At 40.5% G+C, this 21,629-nt stretch overlaps 1 protein-coding gene across 1 annotated transcript in view; it reads left to right on the plus strand.

The window, feature by feature from the left end:
- Positions 1-5,130: 5,130 nt before the first annotated feature.
- The window catches only part of LOC139575828 (TOX high mobility group box family member 3-like), a 66,519-nt gene continuing 50,020 nt past the window's right edge, over positions 5,131-21,629 (plus strand). The window contains exon 1 of the mRNA XM_071401174.1: positions 5,131-5,993. Within this exon, the coding sequence (XP_071257275.1) occupies positions 5,892-5,993 (102 nt within the window). The 5' untranslated portion in view covers positions 5,131-5,891. The remainder of the gene's footprint in view (positions 5,994-21,629) is intronic.

A 21,629-nucleotide genomic window follows, 5' to 3' on the forward strand; every position in this document is an offset into this window, starting at 1 on the left:
TTGTGTGCACCTCGGTTGCGTCACGTTCTTTGCTGTTTACCTGTTTGTTTTTTGGTTGTTTCGGTTTCACTTTCATTAAAAGATGTGGAACTACATGCACGCTGCGCCTTGGTCGATTTATGACAGGGAGTTTGAGGATAGCGAGCGTGACATATCCACAGTAAAACAAGTCCTTTATTGACATATCCTGAAAGGCCGCTCAGCAAGGAAGAAGCCACTGCTCCAAAACCGCCATAAAAAAGACAGACTACGGTTTGCAACTGCACATGGGGACAAAGATCGTACTTTTTGGAGAAATGTCCTCTGGCCCGATGAAACAAAAATATAACTTTTTGGCCATAATGACCGTCGTTATGTTTGGAGGATAAAGGGAGAGGCTTGTATTCCGAAGAACACCATCCCAACCGTGAATCACGGGGGTGGCAGCATCATGTTGTGGGGGTGCTTTGCTGCAAGATGGACTGGTGCACTTCACAAAATAGATGCATCATGAGGAATGAAAATTATGTGGATATATTGAAGCAACATCTCAAGACATCAGTCAGGAAGTTGAAGCTAGACCGCAAATGGGTCTTCCAAATGAACAATGACCTCAAGCATACTTCCAAAGTAGTGGCAAATGGCTTAAGGACAACAAAGTCAAGGTATTGGAGTGGCCATCACAAAGCCCTGACCTCAATCCTATAGAAAATTTGTGGGCAGAACTGAAAAAACGTGTGCGAGCAAGGAGGCCTACAAACCTGACTCAGTTACACCAGCTCTGTCAGGAGGAATGGGCCAAAATTCATCCAACTTATTGTGGGAAGCTTGTGGAAGGCTACCTGAAATGTTTGACCCAAGTTAGGCAATGTAAAGGCAAAGCTACCAAATACTAATTGAGTGTTTGTAAACTTCTGACCCACTGGGAATGTGATGAAAGAAATAAAAGCTGAAATAAATAATTCTCTCTACTATTATTCTGACATTTAACATTCTGAAAATAAAGTGGTGATCCTAACTGACCTAAAACAGGGATTTTTTACACGGATTAAATGTCAGGGATTGTGAAAACTGAGTTTAAATGTATTGGGCTAAGGTGTATGTAAACTTCCGACTTCAACTGTACATTAAGATCCTATAGTTCAACTGAATGTCCACTGAGTATACACACATTCAGAAAAATTTGCTCTTTCCATGTCCTAGACTGACCAGGTGTATCCAGGGTGAAAGCTATGATCCCTTATTGATGTCACTTGTTAAATCCACTTCAGTCAGTGTAGATGAAGGGAAGGAGACAGGTTAAATAATATTTTTTAAGCCTTAAGAAAATGTAAACATGGATTGTGTATGGGTGCCATTCAGAGGGTGACAAAAGATGTAAGTGCCTTTGAAAGGGGTATGGTAGTAGGTGATAGTTTGTATCAAGAACTGCAACGCTGTTGGTCCACCACCCAAAGGACATCCAGCCAACTTGAAACAACTGTGGGAAGCATTGGAGTCAACATGGGCCAGCATCCCTGTGGAACACTTTTGACACCTTGTAGAGTCCAAATTGAGGAAATCAGTCAATTGAAATAAATAAATTAGGCCTACAACTTTAATCAAGTAAATGCAATTGTGTTCATTGTCCATAGATTATTCCTGCCCATACCATAACCCCACCATGGGGCACTCTGTTCACAACGTTGACATCAGCAAATCGCTTGCCCACACAACCCCATACAAGTGGTCTGCGGTTGTGAGGCCAGTTGGACATACTGCCAAATTCTCTATAACAACGTTGGAGGTGGCTTACGGTAGAGAAATAAACATTAAATTCTCTGATAACAGCTCTGGTGGACATTCCTGCAGTCAGCATGCCAATTGCACGCTCCCTCAAAACTTGAGACATCTGTGGCATTTTGTGTGTCAAAACTGCACATTTTAGAGTGGCCTTTTATTGTCCCCAGCACAAGGGGCACCTATGTAATGATCATTCTGTTTAATCAGCTTCTTGATATGCCACCCCTGTCAGGTGGATGGATTAGCTTGGCAAAGGAGAAATGCTCACTAAAAGGGATGTAAACACATTTGTGCACAACATTTTAGAGAAATAATATTTTTGTGCGTACGGAAAATGTATGGGATTTTTTATTTTAGCTCAGGAAACATGGCACCAACACTTTAAATGTTGCATTTATATTTTTGTTCAGTATACAAAGAGAAATCAAATGGATGAACGCTATGGTGCACATGCACAAAACAACCATTGGCTGGATAGATAGAGGGTTAACTAACCAATGGCCCGACAGAACAACCACAAAGCACAGGAAGCCTCCAGGTGTCCCATGTCAAGGTGAGGTTGTAGCCTTGGAAATAGTGTTACAGTAGGTTGTGGATTTAGTAGAATAGTATGGAGATAAAACATTTGTATATTGTTATTGTGTACATGGTGCCCTTCAGTAAGGATAAAATCTTCTGCAATGAAATCTACATTTTGTTTTGCTGTACATGTAACAGTATTATGTTATATGTTTTGATACAATCATCTATTCTCGTCTTAGCAGATGTAGCTTGATAATACATGTTCTGCACATCACATTTGGTCAGGTGTTAGGGTTGCATATCTTATGTCCAACGTATGTCAGTAATTCATATAAGTTCTCCACTTTCCTCGAATAGATTGACATTCTAACACGTATGCTGATGCAGCTGTATCCATCATGCACAATATGTTCTCTATGGGTGAATGAGATGATAATCATAACAGATCTGGGTATGAAATGTACCTGAGCTGTTTTTAATATGAGATGGGAAAGAGATGGGAAATAATGAGCATTTGATTTCACTAATGTAACACAGGATGAAAAACAAGCACGAGAATTCAGTTACAAATATCCAACAGCAGTTATTTGTTCAGGTTGCCGCACAATGGAATCCCATACTTAATATGAGGAGGATCATAAATAAAGATTATTAGGTTAATTAATTATTTTGCATTTATTTCTCTTTTGTACCTCCACATAATTACTCAGCACTGATTTAATTGAATTTGAACGAGAGCCAGCGGAAGATAATTTGTTTTCAGGTTACCAAATGGTTCCAATGTTGCCTGAGAGAGCTGAGAGAGGGAGAAATGACACATGATTGCATCCCAATTGGCACACTATTCCCATCCCTAGTCAAAAGTAGTGCACTATAAAGGGAATAGGGTGCCATTTGGGACATATCCATGGTAGCAAGGCATAATTCATCAGGCTGGGACACTGACACCCAACCAACAATACGGAAATGAATTCAGCTCCGCAGCTGCATGGGCGAACAACATTAAACACAGAAATAAATAACAACACCAACCCAAAGACCTGCCGGAGCCAGAGCCGTGCTTTATTCAAAACCAAAACATATCTAATAACCATGAGCTATTGAATTAGAAATGTAGTGTGGCGGGCGGTGGCACTCTTATCTGATAGATTATGTGGGAGATTGTGTGGGTTTTTATGTGTGTGTGTGTGTGATAGTGAAAGAAATGTGATTGAGTGTATATATGTGGGTGTATCTGTATGTGTTTATGCATAATGCTTTTTTAGGCATGTTTGCAGTTTAATCATCCAGGAACATAACATAAAAACATCCACCTTGGGTCAACGTATCCATAATTGCAAAGTATATTTTCTTTGCGAAGCTACATGGATTTTTTTACATTTTGTTAACCATCTCAAAGCAAGCGTTGGATCGTTGGACAGCGCTCAAAACAAGGATTATCTTCTAGCATGGGCATACAGTGATGTACAGTATTTCTTTGATTCAGTCTTCAATAACACATGCTGAACACCTCCCACATTCAGAATATCTTATCAAATGAAAACATACACCAAACCTTCACCCACTTGGGACCACAAAGGAACCTTAGATCTGAGATGTTCAATAACGCAAGCTCTCCATTTCTTTAACACGTATGGCAGTACTCCATGTTTAGGTATATGTGTAGGTATGTGTTTACATACAAGAAGAATACTTTGTCCTTAGATGTTTATGTGTGTGTGTGTGTGTGTGTGTGTGTGTGTGTGTGTGTGTGTGTGTGTGTGTGTGTGTGTGTGTGTGTGTGTGTGTGTGTGTGTGTGTGTGTGTGTGTGTGTGTGTGTGTGTGTGTGTGTGTGTGTGTGAGTGAGTGAGTGAGTGAGTGAGTGAGTGAGTGAGTGAGTGAGTGAGTGAGTGAGTGAGTGAGTGAGTGAGTGAGGGATAGAAAGGTAATAGAAAGCCCTTTGTCCGGGGTCTCTTTGTGGTTGCTAATAAGTGATGCCCCTCATTTTCATCTCTCCACTGGTCAGTATGTATGCAGCAGGCCTACTATCCTGAAGAGATAGATGTGCAGGCAGGTGGTTGAAGTATCTAATAGGCCATGTCTCTACATGGGGCCGTATATGTTTGACTCGGCCTGACAAGAAATCAGGTTATCATTATATACATAAGAGGCCGAGCACACATAAAGTATATCTCCTCCAATCCCTGTAATGGGAGATTGACTGTTAGTTCAATCTTTTCAGAGGAGAAAATAAACAAGTAGGGCTACACATCATTGAGACATGATGATTATTGTAAATAGACTGTTTGTATTCATTCTACTGTCCCATGTGGTCATATTAGGGAGGGGGCCAACAAGCTGCTTCAGGCTATAGCGATCCCTAAGATTGGATTGGCTTTCAAAACCAATGTTTGTTTGTTTTGAAGAGATTTTCATTAAGAACAATGTTTGATTTAGTTAAGCACATATAAACAATTATAGTAATACGGTTTATAAGGTTAATAAGGGTTTTGCTGCGGCAGGTAGCCCAGTGGTTAGAGCGTTGGGCCAGTAACCGAAAGGTTGCTGGATTGAATCCCGGAGCTGACAAGGTAAAAAGCTGTCGTTCTGTTCAGGGGTAGGATGTCATTGTAAATAAGAATTTGTTCTTAACTGACTTGCCTGGTTAAACAAAATACATTTAAAAAATATGACCAGTATTACAAACATAAACAATTCTCAATTCGAGCAACTGCTGTAAAAACGTGTATATTGCTGATTAAGTATTTTTATATAAAATCTGTCAATCAAAGTATCCCCAGAGACTGAAAGCAGTGTAAAATGTAACTATCTAGTGTTTTCATTGAAACAGATGCTGGCTAAATGGGAGTGGCGTGCTGTGTTCGGGGAGTAGCCCGGGTTGTTCACACATTGTTCATCAACAGAGCCAAAGACTGAACTAAGCATCTATCTAGTGTTGTATAGCAAATCTACTAATTCCACATTATTGGTTGACCGCACAAATTTATAATTTTTTGTCCCGAAACCCCACTCTCCACTGGTGGAACGCTGTAGCAGAATTCCAGGGAATACAATATCCTCACTGCTTTATGCTACCTTCGCCAACTACTGTCCAAACTTGAGGAACAACAACTTTTGCGGGGAAACGAGCGCTTTTTACGTGGATAGTTACTCTCCTGTGAGCCGGACGTCTTATTATACACATATTATAACGTTAGTTCTGTTTTCAATTTTGTTTCGCAAGCTGAATAGGGGAAAGACGATTGTGCAGTCTGTCCCTGCCGGTCGCGTGGCTTCTTTGTGTACAGCAGCTGCCTCTAAATGCATGGGCAAACATCACGGCTTGGCGCAGATATCATAAACCTTGAGGACGAGCTTGGACATAGCTCAACCGTTATTTGGGTTTCAAAACTATGAACAGCTTCTTCAACGAGAAGAAGAGGAATAACAAAACTTCCTATTTTATCCCTTACCTCTTCTTATCCCGCTTTCTATTTCTTTGATTTACGGTCCCGAAAAAGCTTGCGCGTCTCGCCGCCTTTCTCTCACTCTGTGCGCGTGGATTGTAAAAAGGTAGAAACAAATTGAGCTCTGTTCACAGTACAGCTGCGCTGTTGCCTGATACATCATGGATGTACGGTTTTATCCGATTGCCGGAGGAAATCCTATTCCAGGAGACCCACCAAACCTGGATTTTCCCCACTGTTTGGGCTACTACAACTATAATAAGGTGAGCTATTGCGTTCTACATTGTTTTGCGTACTTCTATCTTGTTTCTGCACACTGTATTCAAACCCCATTCCTCTGGAGTCCGGACAGACTAATATAATGACAAATGGTGTTGTACACGATTGGGAAGGTTTTCTTTGATGATTAATTAGGCTTCTCCATCATCTAATCCTATTCTGCATTGGCATTACAAAGCTTTTATAAAATAGACAGAATAACACAATAAGACAAGAGGCAGTTTTACCAGTGCATTACACACTTTTATCAATTAGGCAAGTTACCATCTTCCTTTGGTGCTGGAGTTCTGCATGTCATAATGTTTACACGTTGAAATGCTTTCTCATATAGCACATCTCTCAATTGGATGAAGTTTTGGTATCCTATCTCTTGCAGAGTAAGCTATTCATGCCAGGTGGCAGTGACACTGCTACTTTACAATGAGTGATCAACTTGATTACATGTGTGACAGAGCCTTTAAAAAGTGACTTGATCCATAATCATTTAATCATTTAATGGGCAGTGTTTATAATTTATAATTCCATCATCATCAATCAACATGCAGTTCATATGTTTTAGATTCACTGAAGACACATGATAAAGTGATGTCACTACCTATAGAGCTTGTCATATTTCAGGGCAATTCATGAATTGTGAAAGGCATTAATTATCCTTGAAGTGAGCAGGTTGTTTATGTTGATATCTGATGTCTGATTCAACTGCAGTTGTTTCAGATCGGGATCCCTTCTTTTGCTCACAGATAATATGTCCCTGTTTACTGATGTGTTGCAGTGTTTTGAAAAAATGTCATACTGTCCCTAGTAGGGTTATCCTATGTGAGATATCCTTACACAAACAGTCCCAGACAGACAGGTGGTTTGGTACACAACCAGCAGCAGATATTTGGTATTTTTGTATCACAAGCACAAATGAGTATTTGTTTTGAAAAGGATAATGGCTCTATTTGACAACATGTTCAGGATGTGGAAGCATGGTAAGCTGCCAAAAGAGAGAGACAGTCCATATCAAATGAGTTTCCAGACTTTTCCCCAGAACATCCTCTAAAACTGTTCTGAGAACCAATAGAAAACATACTATAATCCTGTTCTGAGAACATTCTGAGACCAGAGCAGTGTTTGCGTCTGCTTGGCCAAATAGCCCAGGCTTGTTAAAGCTCCCAAGTGCAACCACATTTGTTTGACTGTCCTATAATAGATAAAGTGTGGTTTTGTGTTTGCTTGAAAACTCCCCGGGCCAAAGATTGAGAAAGGAAATAGTCTTTCTGTCAGGGATAGGCCAAAATGCAATTGTAGTCTGAGAGGGAGAGGAAATGAAGCGCTCCCTCTGCTACATGTCTCATCACAAACCACATATCACATGCCAATTCAGAAGCCTCTGCATACTGAGTGGAAGGGAGATTTGCATGTGTTTGCATAATGCAAGACACATCATCCCCAAATTGATTCGACCAAACTCATTGAGAGGAAACATTAGTCATCCAGATGATGTGTCATGTTTTCAAGTTGTATAGACTCAAATTAACTTGGGTTGATAACAGAGTTATTTATTATAGCTTTCATGTCAAGTTCCCACTCCAAGAAGCTGTGACAGTGCCTTGGTCAATGTCAATGGGTACTCAATGTGATGTATAAACAGTAACACCCTCAAAATGTTGTCTGAGGAAATCATTCAGATTTAATCACAATGGGGCCCAGAGGCACTTTCAAACATCACAGATTTTTTAAATCTACAGAAACATCCAAACGAGTGGCACAAACTTAATTAGGTACTACAGTCATCATGATTCATGCCTAATGAATCCAGCCGTGATTTGGCAATGAGATAAAGGGAATATGTTAATATCATGTACTTTACAAGGGAACATGAGCTGCTAGTAATCTAGTAGAATTGAACCTCAGACCTTGATGATGAATGTCATTAAGAGCTGATTTAAAGCACACTTCATATAGGCTACATATTATTCTATACCTTTTTAATATTTAATGGTGTGGATTGTGTTCAGGTGTATGACAGGGCAGTCTCAGCAGGGTGCCTTTGGTAAAGTGCTTTGATTTAACTGGGACACAAGGCAACTATGTTTAGGGGTATATACCCACAGGGACTCTTTTTAGCCACTGATTGGTTGGTAGTTGGTACTTCAGAAATTGTGTGCAGTCTTACATTCAATTTATCTGGGATAATGACTTGGCTTTTACTGGCTCTTTGGTTTATACTGAGCACATGTGGTCTTAGTCAGTGAAATTTACAAGAAGCCCGGCTTCACTTCTGAAACCTTATGAATACACGCCTAGATTATTTTTGGTCATCAGGGTGTATTTTCTCTCCTTTTCTGTCACAAAAGTTGAATATTTTATATGTCCCCCTTGGTTTAAAATGTGGGACATTTTGTGGTCTACATAACTGTGCATGCTCTTCAGGTTGGACACTACTAAAGGCTTTGAGCTTTTTGGGTATTTTCTCAACTGTACTGGTTTACATTTAGCATGTCTAAATGATTTGACCGTTTGATTGACTGAAATGCCTTTGTTCATGAGTGTGCAATTCATGAGTGTGCCCCCCCCCCCCCCCCCCCACACACACACACCTCCCCTGTTACTGGCACATTTATAGTCCTGTGTTATACTCCCCTGAAGTTTAATAATGTTTTAGATGTAATATACATTTCATTAGCTGCACTGGTAGAGGTAATTAGTTGGTTGTTACCAGATGTAACTGAGGAATGGGTTGCACCTGCAGCACTGCCACTACTACAGAGCTTCAGTTTGTGAAACTATTACTAATACTGCCAGTAAGTGATTATAAATTGTGGATGGCTATGTTCAGATCCAAAGATTATGTAATATGCATTAGCATTGTTTTGACTGTGATTGACTGAATTTTTCCACTGTTCCGTAGCCATACTTTTCTGTTGGTTTAAAAGGTGTCATTACGGAAGAGTGATTGATTGTCTTCCAAGAATCCTTTCAGTGACAACCGCTGTAAACAGGAAGTCTGTTTCACTAAGTAGGGTTGATAGTAACAGCTGATTGGCTCTGATGACAAATGGCCTCTGAGACTACCAAATATATATGTTTCCTCTTATTCAAGGAAGCGCTTATCAATGGATTATATTTCAACTTTGAGTTGTATCAACCACTCGTCTGTCATACGTAATAGACTACATACACTGTAAGAACAACAAATGGGAAGTTATTCACAGCATAACACATGAGGATGGAAGGCAGCAGCTGCAGCCGGCATACTCTAGGACTTTATTGAGCCTTTAAATGAGTCATGTAGGTGAAACAAAAGCCTGATTGAGGATGGGTTGGATCCTATTGTTCCTTGCATATGTATAGGAAACAAAGCAGAAAGGACATAAATGGACTCAGAGATGCTACATTACAGTCCCTTCACACCAGAAAACCCTTGGGGCAATATCTCCCCATTGTCCCCTACAGCCAGATTGGCCTAGCCTCCCGTGGTCTTTGTTGTCCCGTCTGTGGAGTGGTAGTGAAGGGGTTAAGACTCTCTTCAAACACACAGTGGGCCGTGTGCATCTTGTCAGTGTACACAGCTGGTGCCATTTCACCACACACACATTGTAAACATATCCAAACACTACTAGGACTCTAAATCGCTGGTACCCCGAGAAGCTGCTTACTTTGCCCTTTTCTAAAGTTGATGGATGTAACCGAAGTTATATGTTTCAAGGTTTAAATGTTGAGGAAGTGAAAAGCTGATTTATTTCCTGGGCATTTTAATTGCAGTTTGTCGGACGCCTAGTTCAACAGATTTATTAAAGACCCGGTTTTCCATTTGAGATTGGGGAAGTTCATTTTTAGCTCGCTCACTTGAAGTACAGCACTTGGAACCCCTGAGCTAATGGATGCTCTGTCCGAAAGTGAGTTACTCTGCAGATTCAGACAATTTCCCCAATTCATCTGGTTCTATCTACATTAATTAAACTGATGTGTGTATGTGATTAACTATGTAGTGTTTACGTTTTTGTCCTAACTCTGAACTTTTATCAGCTCAGTAAAGCTTCCTGCATGGAAGACCCTAATAGTTGTTGCTATGGAAGCTGTGTCCGGACTGTGAGTCATATACTGTATATTAGAGGTGGCCTTGTGGTGGAACATTAGTAGATCATACTCTCTGTTTTCTATGGCTGTGCCGTAGATGATCTAAGTTATTACACACATCATTCCTTGCAATGTGCACACACACACACGCACACACACACACACACACACACACACACACACACACACACACACACACACACACACACACACACACACACACACACACACACACACACACACACACACACACACACACACACACACACACACACACACACACACACACACGACTAGGGAGTCCTCCTGTTTGTGTTTGAATCTCTCTGCGGTATGCACTTTTGAATTTTACATTGACGTAAATCAACACTTAAGAGGCCTCGTCTATATGTCCACTGAACCTGTGTGCAACATTGGGACCGATTGACTGTCTTTACAAGGTGGATTTGGATAGAGAGGCTGTGGTTGGTGTTGAATATGTAAATCTCATGCTGACACAGTCCATTACCCTGATCAGCTCTCATGAAGACCATCTTTAATCCAACCACCACCCAGTGCTCATGAATCCATTCCATCTCCTCTTCTCACATCACCATCATCAGCCAGCAGGCTGCATGTAGATAGAGTTCACACAGTATTGCTACATTTTAATATCCACACTAGCATACTACTTAGAATGAAACGATGTAATGGGCATGCACGGCAAGCGGTACCGATGCACCAAGTCTGGAACCAGCAGGACCCTGAACAGCTTCTACCCCCAAGCCATAAGAATGCTAAATAGTTAGTTAAATAGTTAACCAATAGCTACCCGGACTATTTGCATTGACCCTTTGTGCACCAACTCTTCTGACTCATCACATACACTGCTGCTATTGTTTATTATCTAACCTGTTGCCTAGTCACTTTATAGCTACTGATATGTACATATCTACCTCAATTACCTCGTACCCCTGCACATTGACTCAGTACTGGTACTTCCTGTATATAGCCATGTTATTACCTCGTACCCCTGCACATCGCCTCAGTACTGGTACTTCCTGTATATAGCCATGTTATTACCTCGTACCCCTGCACATCGACTCAGTACTGGTACTTCCTGTATATAGCCATGTTATTACCTCGTACCCCTGCACATCGCCTCAGTACTGGTACTTCCTGTATATAGCCATGTTATTACCTCGTACCCCTGCACATCGACTTAGTACTGGTACTTCCTGTATATAGCCATGTTATTACCTCGTACCCCTGCACATCGCCTCAGTACTGGTACTTCCTGTATATAGCCATGTTATTACCTCGTACCCCTGCATATCGCCTCAGTACTGGTACTTCCTGTATATAGCCATGTTATTACCTCGTACCCCTGCACATCGACTTAGTACTGGTACTTCCTGTATATAGCCATGTTATTACCTCGTACCCCTGTACATCGACTCAGTACTGGTACTTCCTGTATATAACCAAGTTACTCATTGTGTATCTATTTTTCTATTATCTCTCTTTTCTTTCTCTCTGCATTGATGGGAAGTGCCCATAAGTAAGCATTTCACCTTTTGTTTACCAAGCATGTGACAAATAAAATGTGATTTGATTTTGGAATGTCCACACTAGCCTACTACGTAGAACACATGCCCGATACATTGCTTCCTTTTAAGTAGTATGCTAGTATGGACATGGGAACAGAGAGACTGTCTCAGAAGGTTCTGTTTTCTCTCTGGACAATCCAACAGCCGTGTCACTGTTACAGCTCCACAGCACTCAGATATAATAGACGGGTAGTAGCTCAGAGCTGAGGTGTCATGCTCGGTGTAGGGTTACGGTCATTTATCATGACACACCTGCAAGTGAATGAGAGAGAAAGGCCTCATTTAACCAGTATTGCTTAAACTGTCAAAGTTCTGAATCATTTAACAAAGGTGTTGTACCATGGAAACTTGAGCTGTAGCATGTCCTCTGCCTAAGGGTCCTAGATGGACCTTCTTTAGGCTTCAGAACCACAGCCAAGCGTTTGCCTGGCTACCCATCCACATCGCTCTGGCCAACTGATGTTTCTTCTCCACGTTGAGTCTGGATTTGCCTCTCTCCCCAACAATTTCTAGAATGTGAACACATTCTGTCCGTTCTAATTGGTCTCAGAAACCGATGGATTGGTCCAGAGCCGGCCTACATGATGACATCATTAACTTTGGTACTCTGATTGGTTAGACTGTTAGAGAAGATCCAATCGCTGATTAATTTGTTCTGTACAACGCCCCTCATTTTGAAGTCACACAAACAACAGTTTCAGACTGAATGCATAGAGCGATTGATAGAGCAGAGGAATTAAATTCAGGGTGAGTCGTTAGGCAAGCCTAACATGTCTCTTTATATCACACCAGGGTCTACTAACTCACCATGAGACCTACTTTTTTCACCAGGATCAACCATTTCAATCTGTCTTTGTCTCGCTACATCTCTGACAGCATCAACCTCACTGACTTATTAAAGATAGAATCTGTTCACCCCAGCGCCATTGTTATTGTTTTTGTTTTGTCGACTAAACGGAGGTGAGCAGCGTCCAAATGGAAATGAGCAGCGTGGTACAACAAATTGCGCTACATCAGTGGAGACTGCTGAGGGGAGGACGGCTCATAACCATGTGGAAACCATGTGTTTGATGTATTTGATACCATTCCAGTGATTCCGCTCCAGCCATTACCACGAGCCCATCCTCCCCAATTAAGGTGTCACCAAACTCCTGTGCAGTACATATTCTGCTGTTCTATCGAAGCGTGCAGTGATGTTTGAGGCAAAACAACTGTGTTCGTTGTTTGCTGTAACTTCTTGTGTGTTATAGTATCCCAAATTGATGTGGCAGTTTCACCATTAAGGATTCCATCTTTAAAGAGAATAATTTATTCTCTATGTGCCACAGAAACTGCTTTTACTGTGGAATTAAGCAGTAGGACCAGTCAATCAGTTCTGGCTGGGTGATTCAATAAATTGTGTCCTATAAATGATTAGCCTTGCAGTTAAGACACCTACATTTATTTTTAAAGCGCTGTTGCAGTGAGGCAGCCATCACATTTTTCACATAACTACTTTCTAATGCCTCGTAATGGGCTGACGGAGGACTCTATCAAAACATTTAACTGATCTCCCCTGGATTTAACCTTTAATCCAACACAGATTTAATTAGTAGATAGATTAGAAATGTGACGTTTTACAAAATCAAATATGCATGACCCCCTTCACTCAACACGTGAATATGAGGTCCTGTCAAGAAAACGAGACTTAAAAGTTCAATTGTTAGAATTTCTGCCTGTGCTATTTTTCAGACCATCCCTTACTGTTCAGAATGGAAGTATTTTCCATCTCATCAAGGTATTGCTGACTGTTATTATGACGTTCATTTGCAGGGCAGTGTGTTGTCGTGACTGTAAGTGTGAAATGTCACCTCATTAGTGAGCTATGTGCTGTAGGGACTGAGAGAGAGATATTACGCACAAGGCAAAGGAGATTTATGTGCATCCAAAATGCCACCTAATTCCCTTTGCACTACTTTTGACCAGGGCCCTGGTAAAACAATGTGCACTATATAGGGAATAGGGTGCAATATCAGACGCAGCCATACTGTGGTGATTAGTCCAGCTATCCTTTGTTCAGCTTCCCGTAGCGCCACCACGACCATGCAACGTTCCCATAATGCTCAGTGTGTGTCACCACCAGGTCGTCCTTTAAGGAGAAGACAATGGCAGCAGGTGGGCAAATATCCATCAGACCTGCTGAACAAAGAGCACAGAAAATGTAGTAATACAACAGCTATTTGAATGTTTAAATGGGAGACTGAAATGAACCACAGTAACAACGTACTGTTTTTCGATAGATGATTTAATGTGACTTGGCCCTATGCCTTGGTTACTGTAATACAGTAGTAAACAAATCATCTGTGTCACGTTTAGAACACATTGACTTTAACGGCTATGTTTATCTTAATTTCCAAACTGTTTTCTTACATTTTCCCAACCAGTGTGGAGGTCCCCAAGCCAACAGCTGGAGTCAGTGTTATGGAAATAGGGGAGCCATGTTGGCCTCAGAAGGTCATAGTCATTGATCGTAGATCGCCGCTCCCCCAACGTTATATATGTGGTAACAGGGTAAATGTTAAAATCTCACTGCTAATCCAATTTTACTGCAGCGTTAATACTGTAGCATTTAAAGTCATCTTCACCTAATAAATAAACTTTAATAGTCTCCTCAAAAGCTAATATAAATTGGAAAAGCGCCATCACACTCTGCCAGATTTTAATTGGATCTTTTATAGACGTGCATTAGAATGATAAGAATATTCTATTGCAGAAAAGTCCTTTGTTTTTCCTGGAAATTTAATTTGCCATCATTTATGTTAGAATTAAATGGTAGCAGAGATCTACAGTACATAGGCACTGTTCTGACATGGGCTTGTCTGTCTCTCTTCTCTGTGTAGGCCTAGCTCTGAGAGTTTTGAAAGAGCTGTTCTTGGGAGAATGTCGCTGTTTCTTGTTGTTTATTTATGGGTTTAAATTGTTGATTGTGTCCATTGTTCTTTAACTGGATAGTAATGTACAGTAATATTCATAATTTATCCACTCTGTCAGAAAGAGTTCATCTCATATATGGATACTTTGTATTCATTTCTTTGTGTACAGGTACACAATTCTAGTTACAACTCCTGCCTGTAGTTTCCAAAGCAGTCAGTTCACAGTGATGTCTAGAATGTTTTTCTGAATAAAAATGCTTGACTGTACAACCCAAAACAATTCATCATTATGCCAACATATGAAATTAGACACATGGTGAGTGAGCCCCAATATCAAAACAGGGAAAGAGAAAAACCGAGAGAGAGAAAACAATATTTTACTAAAACATCAAACTCTCTCTAACATATTCAATAATCATAAAGTTGTTGTCAGCCTATGGGGTGCACCATTAGTCTCAATAAAATAACACGTCTGGCAACCACACAAATCCCTCTCACATATCCGCTCTGAACCCTTCTTTTGAGATGTAACATACTCCCCCCAAGTAGCATTTCCCTATCTGTTCTCAATGTACCACACATTTACTGTAAATCACTATTTAGTTGGAGTGCATTTTTATATATTGGAGAAAAGATAAAGACATGTAGTGTTTTGTAGAAAGCACAAGCCTATGGATAGATTTTTTTATCCACCAAGCAACATATGGTTTCTCTCATGCTCTGGCTCGGCTCTAATATTTATTTCATACGCATATTAAAACTGGAAAGTGATCTCTTTGTAGATGGTTTCCAAAAATGGTACAGTGATTGCTTCATTGCTGATTTTTATTGGCCTCAGAAGTACTGTGTGTTAAACAAAAAGCGTGCCTCCCCTTTCCCCTGCCGTAATTCAATGTTGGTTTTAGTATGTACCAATAAAGGCCCAATAAGGGGACACTTTGCTGCTGGCCTCCATCTGGATCTCTGAAAGCAGTATTGATGTGGAGGGAGAAGATTCTGAAAAGTAATCTGCTAGTTGGTTTAGATCTCTTTTGTCTCTTGGCAACCATTCTTGTGGGGTTTAGAGGTCGCTGGTTGCAACCTCCAATTGTTTGCAAACTGATGACTTGATGAGAGGGTTCTACCATGTATTTGTCTTATGAAGACTCCCCTAGTACATTTGGGAAAAGAGCTGATATTTTAGGCTTTTTGTTGGAGCTCATCTCTTTGTGGCAGTGCATTGCAGGGGGACTTAATGCACTGCCACTGCACTGTGACCCGGTGAACACTTCCTCACAGGTGGCTGTGGTGTGGGATGGCAGTGGTAGGAACCAGGCCAAGGAGAAAGAGGCCTCAGCATTGAGGAGTCCTTTAGTTTCCTCCTGAGACTACATGCTATTGACAAGTCTTTCATACTCCATTCCTTTCTAGGAAAACGATCTAGTTTCTCTGACAATAGGCAATAACCCTGAACCTTCCTCTCTCCTCTTCGGAAGCTTTTACTTACGTGTGTCTTTCCAGACACATGCAGATCCTGGAAAAGGAGCTTGCTCTCTTTTTCTCTCTTTCTATAATGAGACACAGGTACGTTTTTCCTTCCTACCCGCTGATAAATGAGAAGTAGAAGCAGAATGATTACATTGTATCAGAGACATTACAGGCAGTTGATTAAAGCGTTAGTTGGGGAGTTAGCCAAGGTTAACAATCCATAATGAAACACTGTGAAAATAATGATACGCTGCATGGTTTTATGAAGGCTTGTGGCTGCTCAGCAGAGCTGCGTTGACCTTCAGCAGTTACACAAGCTAATCGTGGTGAACCTTCAGCCCCCCTGTAGTTTCCAGCAGACTCCATTAGCTTCTGATATGCATCTTCTAGGAGAGCAGCCTAGACCTTACAGAGTTTTGGCTTTGGGATTGGGATTGTTCTAGTGACATTGAGATTACGGGCTATTCTAAAATAGCTCTTTTAGGTAGTATCATAAGTTGTTCTTCTGACGTATACCAATACTTAGGGGTTTACCCTTGATACACCACACTTCCTTTTACATGGGTGTGGCTGGCTTGAATGGCAACAGTTATTTAAATGAATCAAGTATTTCTTTGTTGTGGTTTGTTTTCAGTGAAGTCTATTAGAGTGCCATTGATTCTCCTGGAGAGAGCCAGAGATTGGTCACTGTCCAATGTCAGATCCTTTGTGTATGTTGAAAGCAGTTGTCTGGTGTTACTAAAGTCTCAATTTGTGATGCTGTCAAAACAGCAGCATATCTGTATGCTTTGGACAGTAGCTTGGATCATGTTCCTACTGCTTTATCCAGACCATTTGCTACTCAACAGGCCATAGTGCTAGCGGCCTAGCACCATTAGCTTTGATCACTGACTAATAAAGCGTTCTACTATCTAGGGATCCTGTTGCCACAAAACATTGAGGATGTCAGGTGATGTCATATTTTGATTGGCCTGTAACGGTAAGTCTTTCCTATTGGCTAATGACAACATTAACCTGTTGCTGACCAAAATAGTAACTGTAAGACATCATGGATTACACCTACTTCTCCTCCACAAACTATCCTCCAGGTGCTAATAAGATATTTAAGCAATACTTAGCCTATATAGCGATGAACTATTGCTTCAAAAGATAACACATTTTCTCGGCCCAGATGTGTGAAATCACAGAAACACGGCATTGTTTACTGAAGCATGTTCCAAGTGAAGCTTCATGCATGCATACCAACATCTGTGAGAAGTGAGTATTGTAATAAACTGTGGATGAGGCGATATGCTAAAGTTAGACGGAGGAGCGTGAGTTACGTCTATCTTTCTGTAATTACCTCAGTGATTGTCCGCTCCTTTGGTTCTTATCAGACATAAACTTGAAGCACATTCCTCTGTGTAATTGTGCTCGCCATTATTACTGCAATTACTGTAAGTTATTACTCATATTGTTCTCTGTTGGACTGGTAGTTTGCTAGTTGCCAAATATGGACTCTAGGGTTGGGGAGTATTCAGGTTTTCATACATTCATACCGTTTCTGTAACCTCCCAAAAACATTTATTTTATTTTTGACACAAACAATTTAGGCAACAGGGATCTTCATCCAGGGGGGAATTGAATGCCTCTGCTGTAACCAAGAAGCTTGATCTTGACATCTAGAGAATTAGCCTGCAAACCAAATGCATAGCTGGAGCCCTGAGCTGGATATAATTTATTTGACACATCTTAGATTTCTTATAGTTATACTAAACGTATAGTTATAAGCAGTGGTGTAGCATGCACCCCCACAGCCACCACGAGGCAGGGATGCCCCCACGTTTCCACTTCACAATAACAGCACTTACAGTTGACCGGGGAAGCTCTAGCAGGGCAGAAATTTGACGACATGACTTGTTGGAAAGGTGACATCCTATTTTAGTGCCACTTTGAAAATCACTGAGCTCTTCAGTAATCCCATTCTACTGCCAATGGTTGTCAATGGAGATTACATGGATGTGTGCTCGATTTTATACATGTGGCTGAAATAGCCTAATCCACTAATTTGAAGGGGTGTCCACATGCTTTTGTATACATACAGTGCCTTCGGAAAGTATTCAGACTTTTTCCACATTTGATTACGTTACAGCCTTATTCTAAAATTGATTAAATAAAAGAAAATACTCAGCAATCTACACACAATACCCCATAATAACAAAGCGAAAACAGGTTTAAAATTTAACAGACACCTCACAAGTCCTCAACTGGCACCTTCATTAAATAATACCCGCAAAACACCAGTCTCAACGTCAACAGTGAAGAAGCGACTCCTTGATGCTGGCCTTCTAGGCAGAGTTGCAAAGAAAAAGCCATATCTCAGACTGGCCAATGAAAATAAAATATTAAGATGGGCAAAAGAACACAGACACTGGACAGAGGAACTCTGCCTAGAAGGCCAGCATCCCGGAGTCGCCTCTCCACTGTTGACGTTGAGACTAGTGTTTTGCGGGTATTATTTAATGAAGGTGCCAGTTGAGGACTTGTGAGGTGTCTGTTTCTCAAACTAGACACTCTAATGTACTTGTCCTCTTGCTCAGTTGTGCACCGGGGCCTCCCACTCCTCTTTCTATTCTGTTTAGAGCCAGTTTGCGCTGTTCTGTGAAGGGAGTAGTACACAGCGTTGTACGAGATCTTCAGTTTCTTGGCATTTTCTCGCATGGAATATCCTTAATTTTTCAGAACAAGAATAGACTGACGGGTTTCAGAAAGTTATTTGTTTCTTGACATTTTGAGCCTGTCATCGAATCCACAAATGCTGATGCTCCAGATACTCAACTAGTCTAAAGAAGGCCAGTTTTATTGCTTCTTTAATCAGCACAACAGTTTTCAGCTGTGCTAACACAATTGCAAAGGGTTTTATATTGATCAATTAGCCTTTTAAAATGATACAACTTGCCATTGGAACACAGGAGTGATGGTTGCTGATAATGGGCCTCTGTACGCCTATATAGATATTCCATAAAAAATCTGCCGTTTCCAGCTACTGTAGTCATTTACAACATTAACAATGTCTACAGTGTATTTCCGATCAATTTGATGTTATTTTAATGGACAAAAAAATAGCTTTTCTTTCAAAAACAAGGGCATTTCTAAGTGACACCAAACTTTTCAACGATAGTGTATATATATAAAAAAAAGGGGGTTGTGGGCTGCCTCGTGGGGGCTGTGGAGGTGTGTGCTACACCACTGATTATAACTATAAGTTATGTGTAACTATATGAAATCTAAGATGTGTCAAATAAATGAGATCCAGTTTCGGGCTCCAGCTATGCATTTGGTTTGCTAGTTAATATATCATTTGTTTTTGTGTTTTAGAAAATAATACCGTCTGTATTTCAAAATACCCCAGTATATGGTGTAAACGGTATATCGCCCAAGCCTAGTGGACTCCCTCAAAGAATTAAAGCATCTTTCCAATTATTTACAGATTGGACATGCTCAAAGAATTCAAGCATATTTACATTTTTTTTCTCCAATATATATATATATATTTTTTTTGTTGCCTGTGGATAGTACATTCAGCAGATGGACTAATGATTACTTATACAGCATCTAGTGGCTGCAGGTAGCCTAGTGGTTAGAGTGTTTGGCCAGTAACCGAAAGGTTGCTGGATCAAATCCCTGCGCTGACAAGGGAAACTTCTGTTTATTCTGCCCCTGAACAAGGCAGTTAACCTGCTGTTCCCTGGTAGGCTGTCATTGTAAATAAGAATTTGTTCTTAACTGACTTGCCTAGTTAAAGGTTAAACATTTATTTTCTTATCCACCATACAGGATGTGTAATGTTTTCATAACGTTAACACATTTTCCACCAGTGTCCACCACATACCAGGCCTATTTATTAAATTCCAGGATCTCTTTCATTTTATGAACTAGCCTAATGTGCAGGGGGTTTCAGATCACGTTAGCGGATCAAAGCACAAATTCCCTTTCTATGTTTTTCTCCAGCATGTCTAACTACAAACAAGCTCTCATATTTTCCGGTTGCAGTTTTATTTTGTTTACTCAAAACAGATGAAGAGGTCCGTGACACTCCAGCACGAGAGTGGGCTGTGCTAATATCTCTCCAGGCTAAAAGGATGTCTGATAGAGCCATGATATTGAGGCTAAATCACAAGTGTGTGCACTCACATTAGCAGGCTACAGTTGGACAGCCACAAGGTTGAGTACTAATTAGTGTTTTCAAAAGCCAATCAGTTCCGCACGATGGCTGCTTACTGCCGTCCAAAAGTGCCATTTTATTTAATCTGGGTATCAAAGTTTATCCAGCAATGGAGTGTCATTGCAAATACAGGCAGATTGTTTTTGGTTTAATTGTGAGAAGGCGGAGACTGGGAAATGATAGGACAGAGAGAGAGAGCCTTATGTTCAGACTGGCTGTTGTGGTGTATTGTGGGTATTGACATTTTCAGAGAGAATATATTTTTAACAGGAGCTAATTAATAAATAAGAGTAAATGCTCCATCCGCATATTCATCACCAGGCAGGGTCATCTCTCTCACAACACAACAGGCAAGCCTTAAGCAGGAAAAACAAAGTAGTACATAAATCAAAGAGGTTTTCTCTGGCAAGGCGGAACCCCCTGGGACCTACCTTGGTGCTTCATTAGACTCCAGAAGGATCATGTTTTAAGTGGAGGTGAGCGAGTTCTGAATAACAATGACAAATCATGCTTCAGAGCATTGGGTGTTTAGGGAACATAAAAGCAACATATCCCTTTTCCTAAAAGTGAATAAAATATTATTTGAGAGAAAGGATATTCACTGCACTACATCATATACGTACAGTAGGGATATAGACTATAGTTAACGTAACGGCTACTATTGCTGTTTCTGGCAGAGTTTCCCAAATTGAGGTTGAGCATATTCCATTCATAATTAACCATATGGGATTACAATGAATATATACTCTTTATTAGACTTCAGTGTGATGGCTTCACGTTTTAGTAATTTAAATTGTTGTCCTTTTTTGCATCTCGTTATATTTGACCACATAATTCTATTCACTTAACTCACCCCACATACAGTACTTATGTGAGGAAACACTCATGGATAATATATGATCAGTATCACGTTTCTCTTTTAATTATAAAAACATGATGTTTCTCTGCAGAAAGTGATACTAACATAACTGAGAGAATATGCAGCACTCTATGTAAAGCTTGTAAGATAAAATACATCCAGAGTTTGTTACACAGGCTTTCAAACCACTGTGTGCTGACATAGAGGCTTTTAGAGCCCAGTCAGGCAGGCCTCTGGCTATTGTTGTTCCTGATCTTTGAATTCCTGGATCTGACAACTCTACACTGACCGGCCTAACCAGCACTGATGTCTGATGGTCTGTGGGCTAGAGAGAGCCAACAACAAATCTGAGGGTAACAAATCATCATATAAAAATGATATGGATTAAGGATATGGATTCAGATGATGCTAGTGAGAAAGAGTCACTGAATTATAATATATCACAATTTGCGATGTGCGGCTGCCTGTTAAGAGAGGCCTTTACAAATAAGTAATACATTAAATAGAAAACCTTGTGTAGCTGA

Source organism: Salvelinus alpinus, chromosome 5 (assembly GCF_045679555.1).
Source record: "Salvelinus alpinus chromosome 5, SLU_Salpinus.1, whole genome shotgun sequence".
Taxonomy (NCBI): domain Eukaryota; kingdom Metazoa; phylum Chordata; class Actinopteri; order Salmoniformes; family Salmonidae; genus Salvelinus; species Salvelinus alpinus.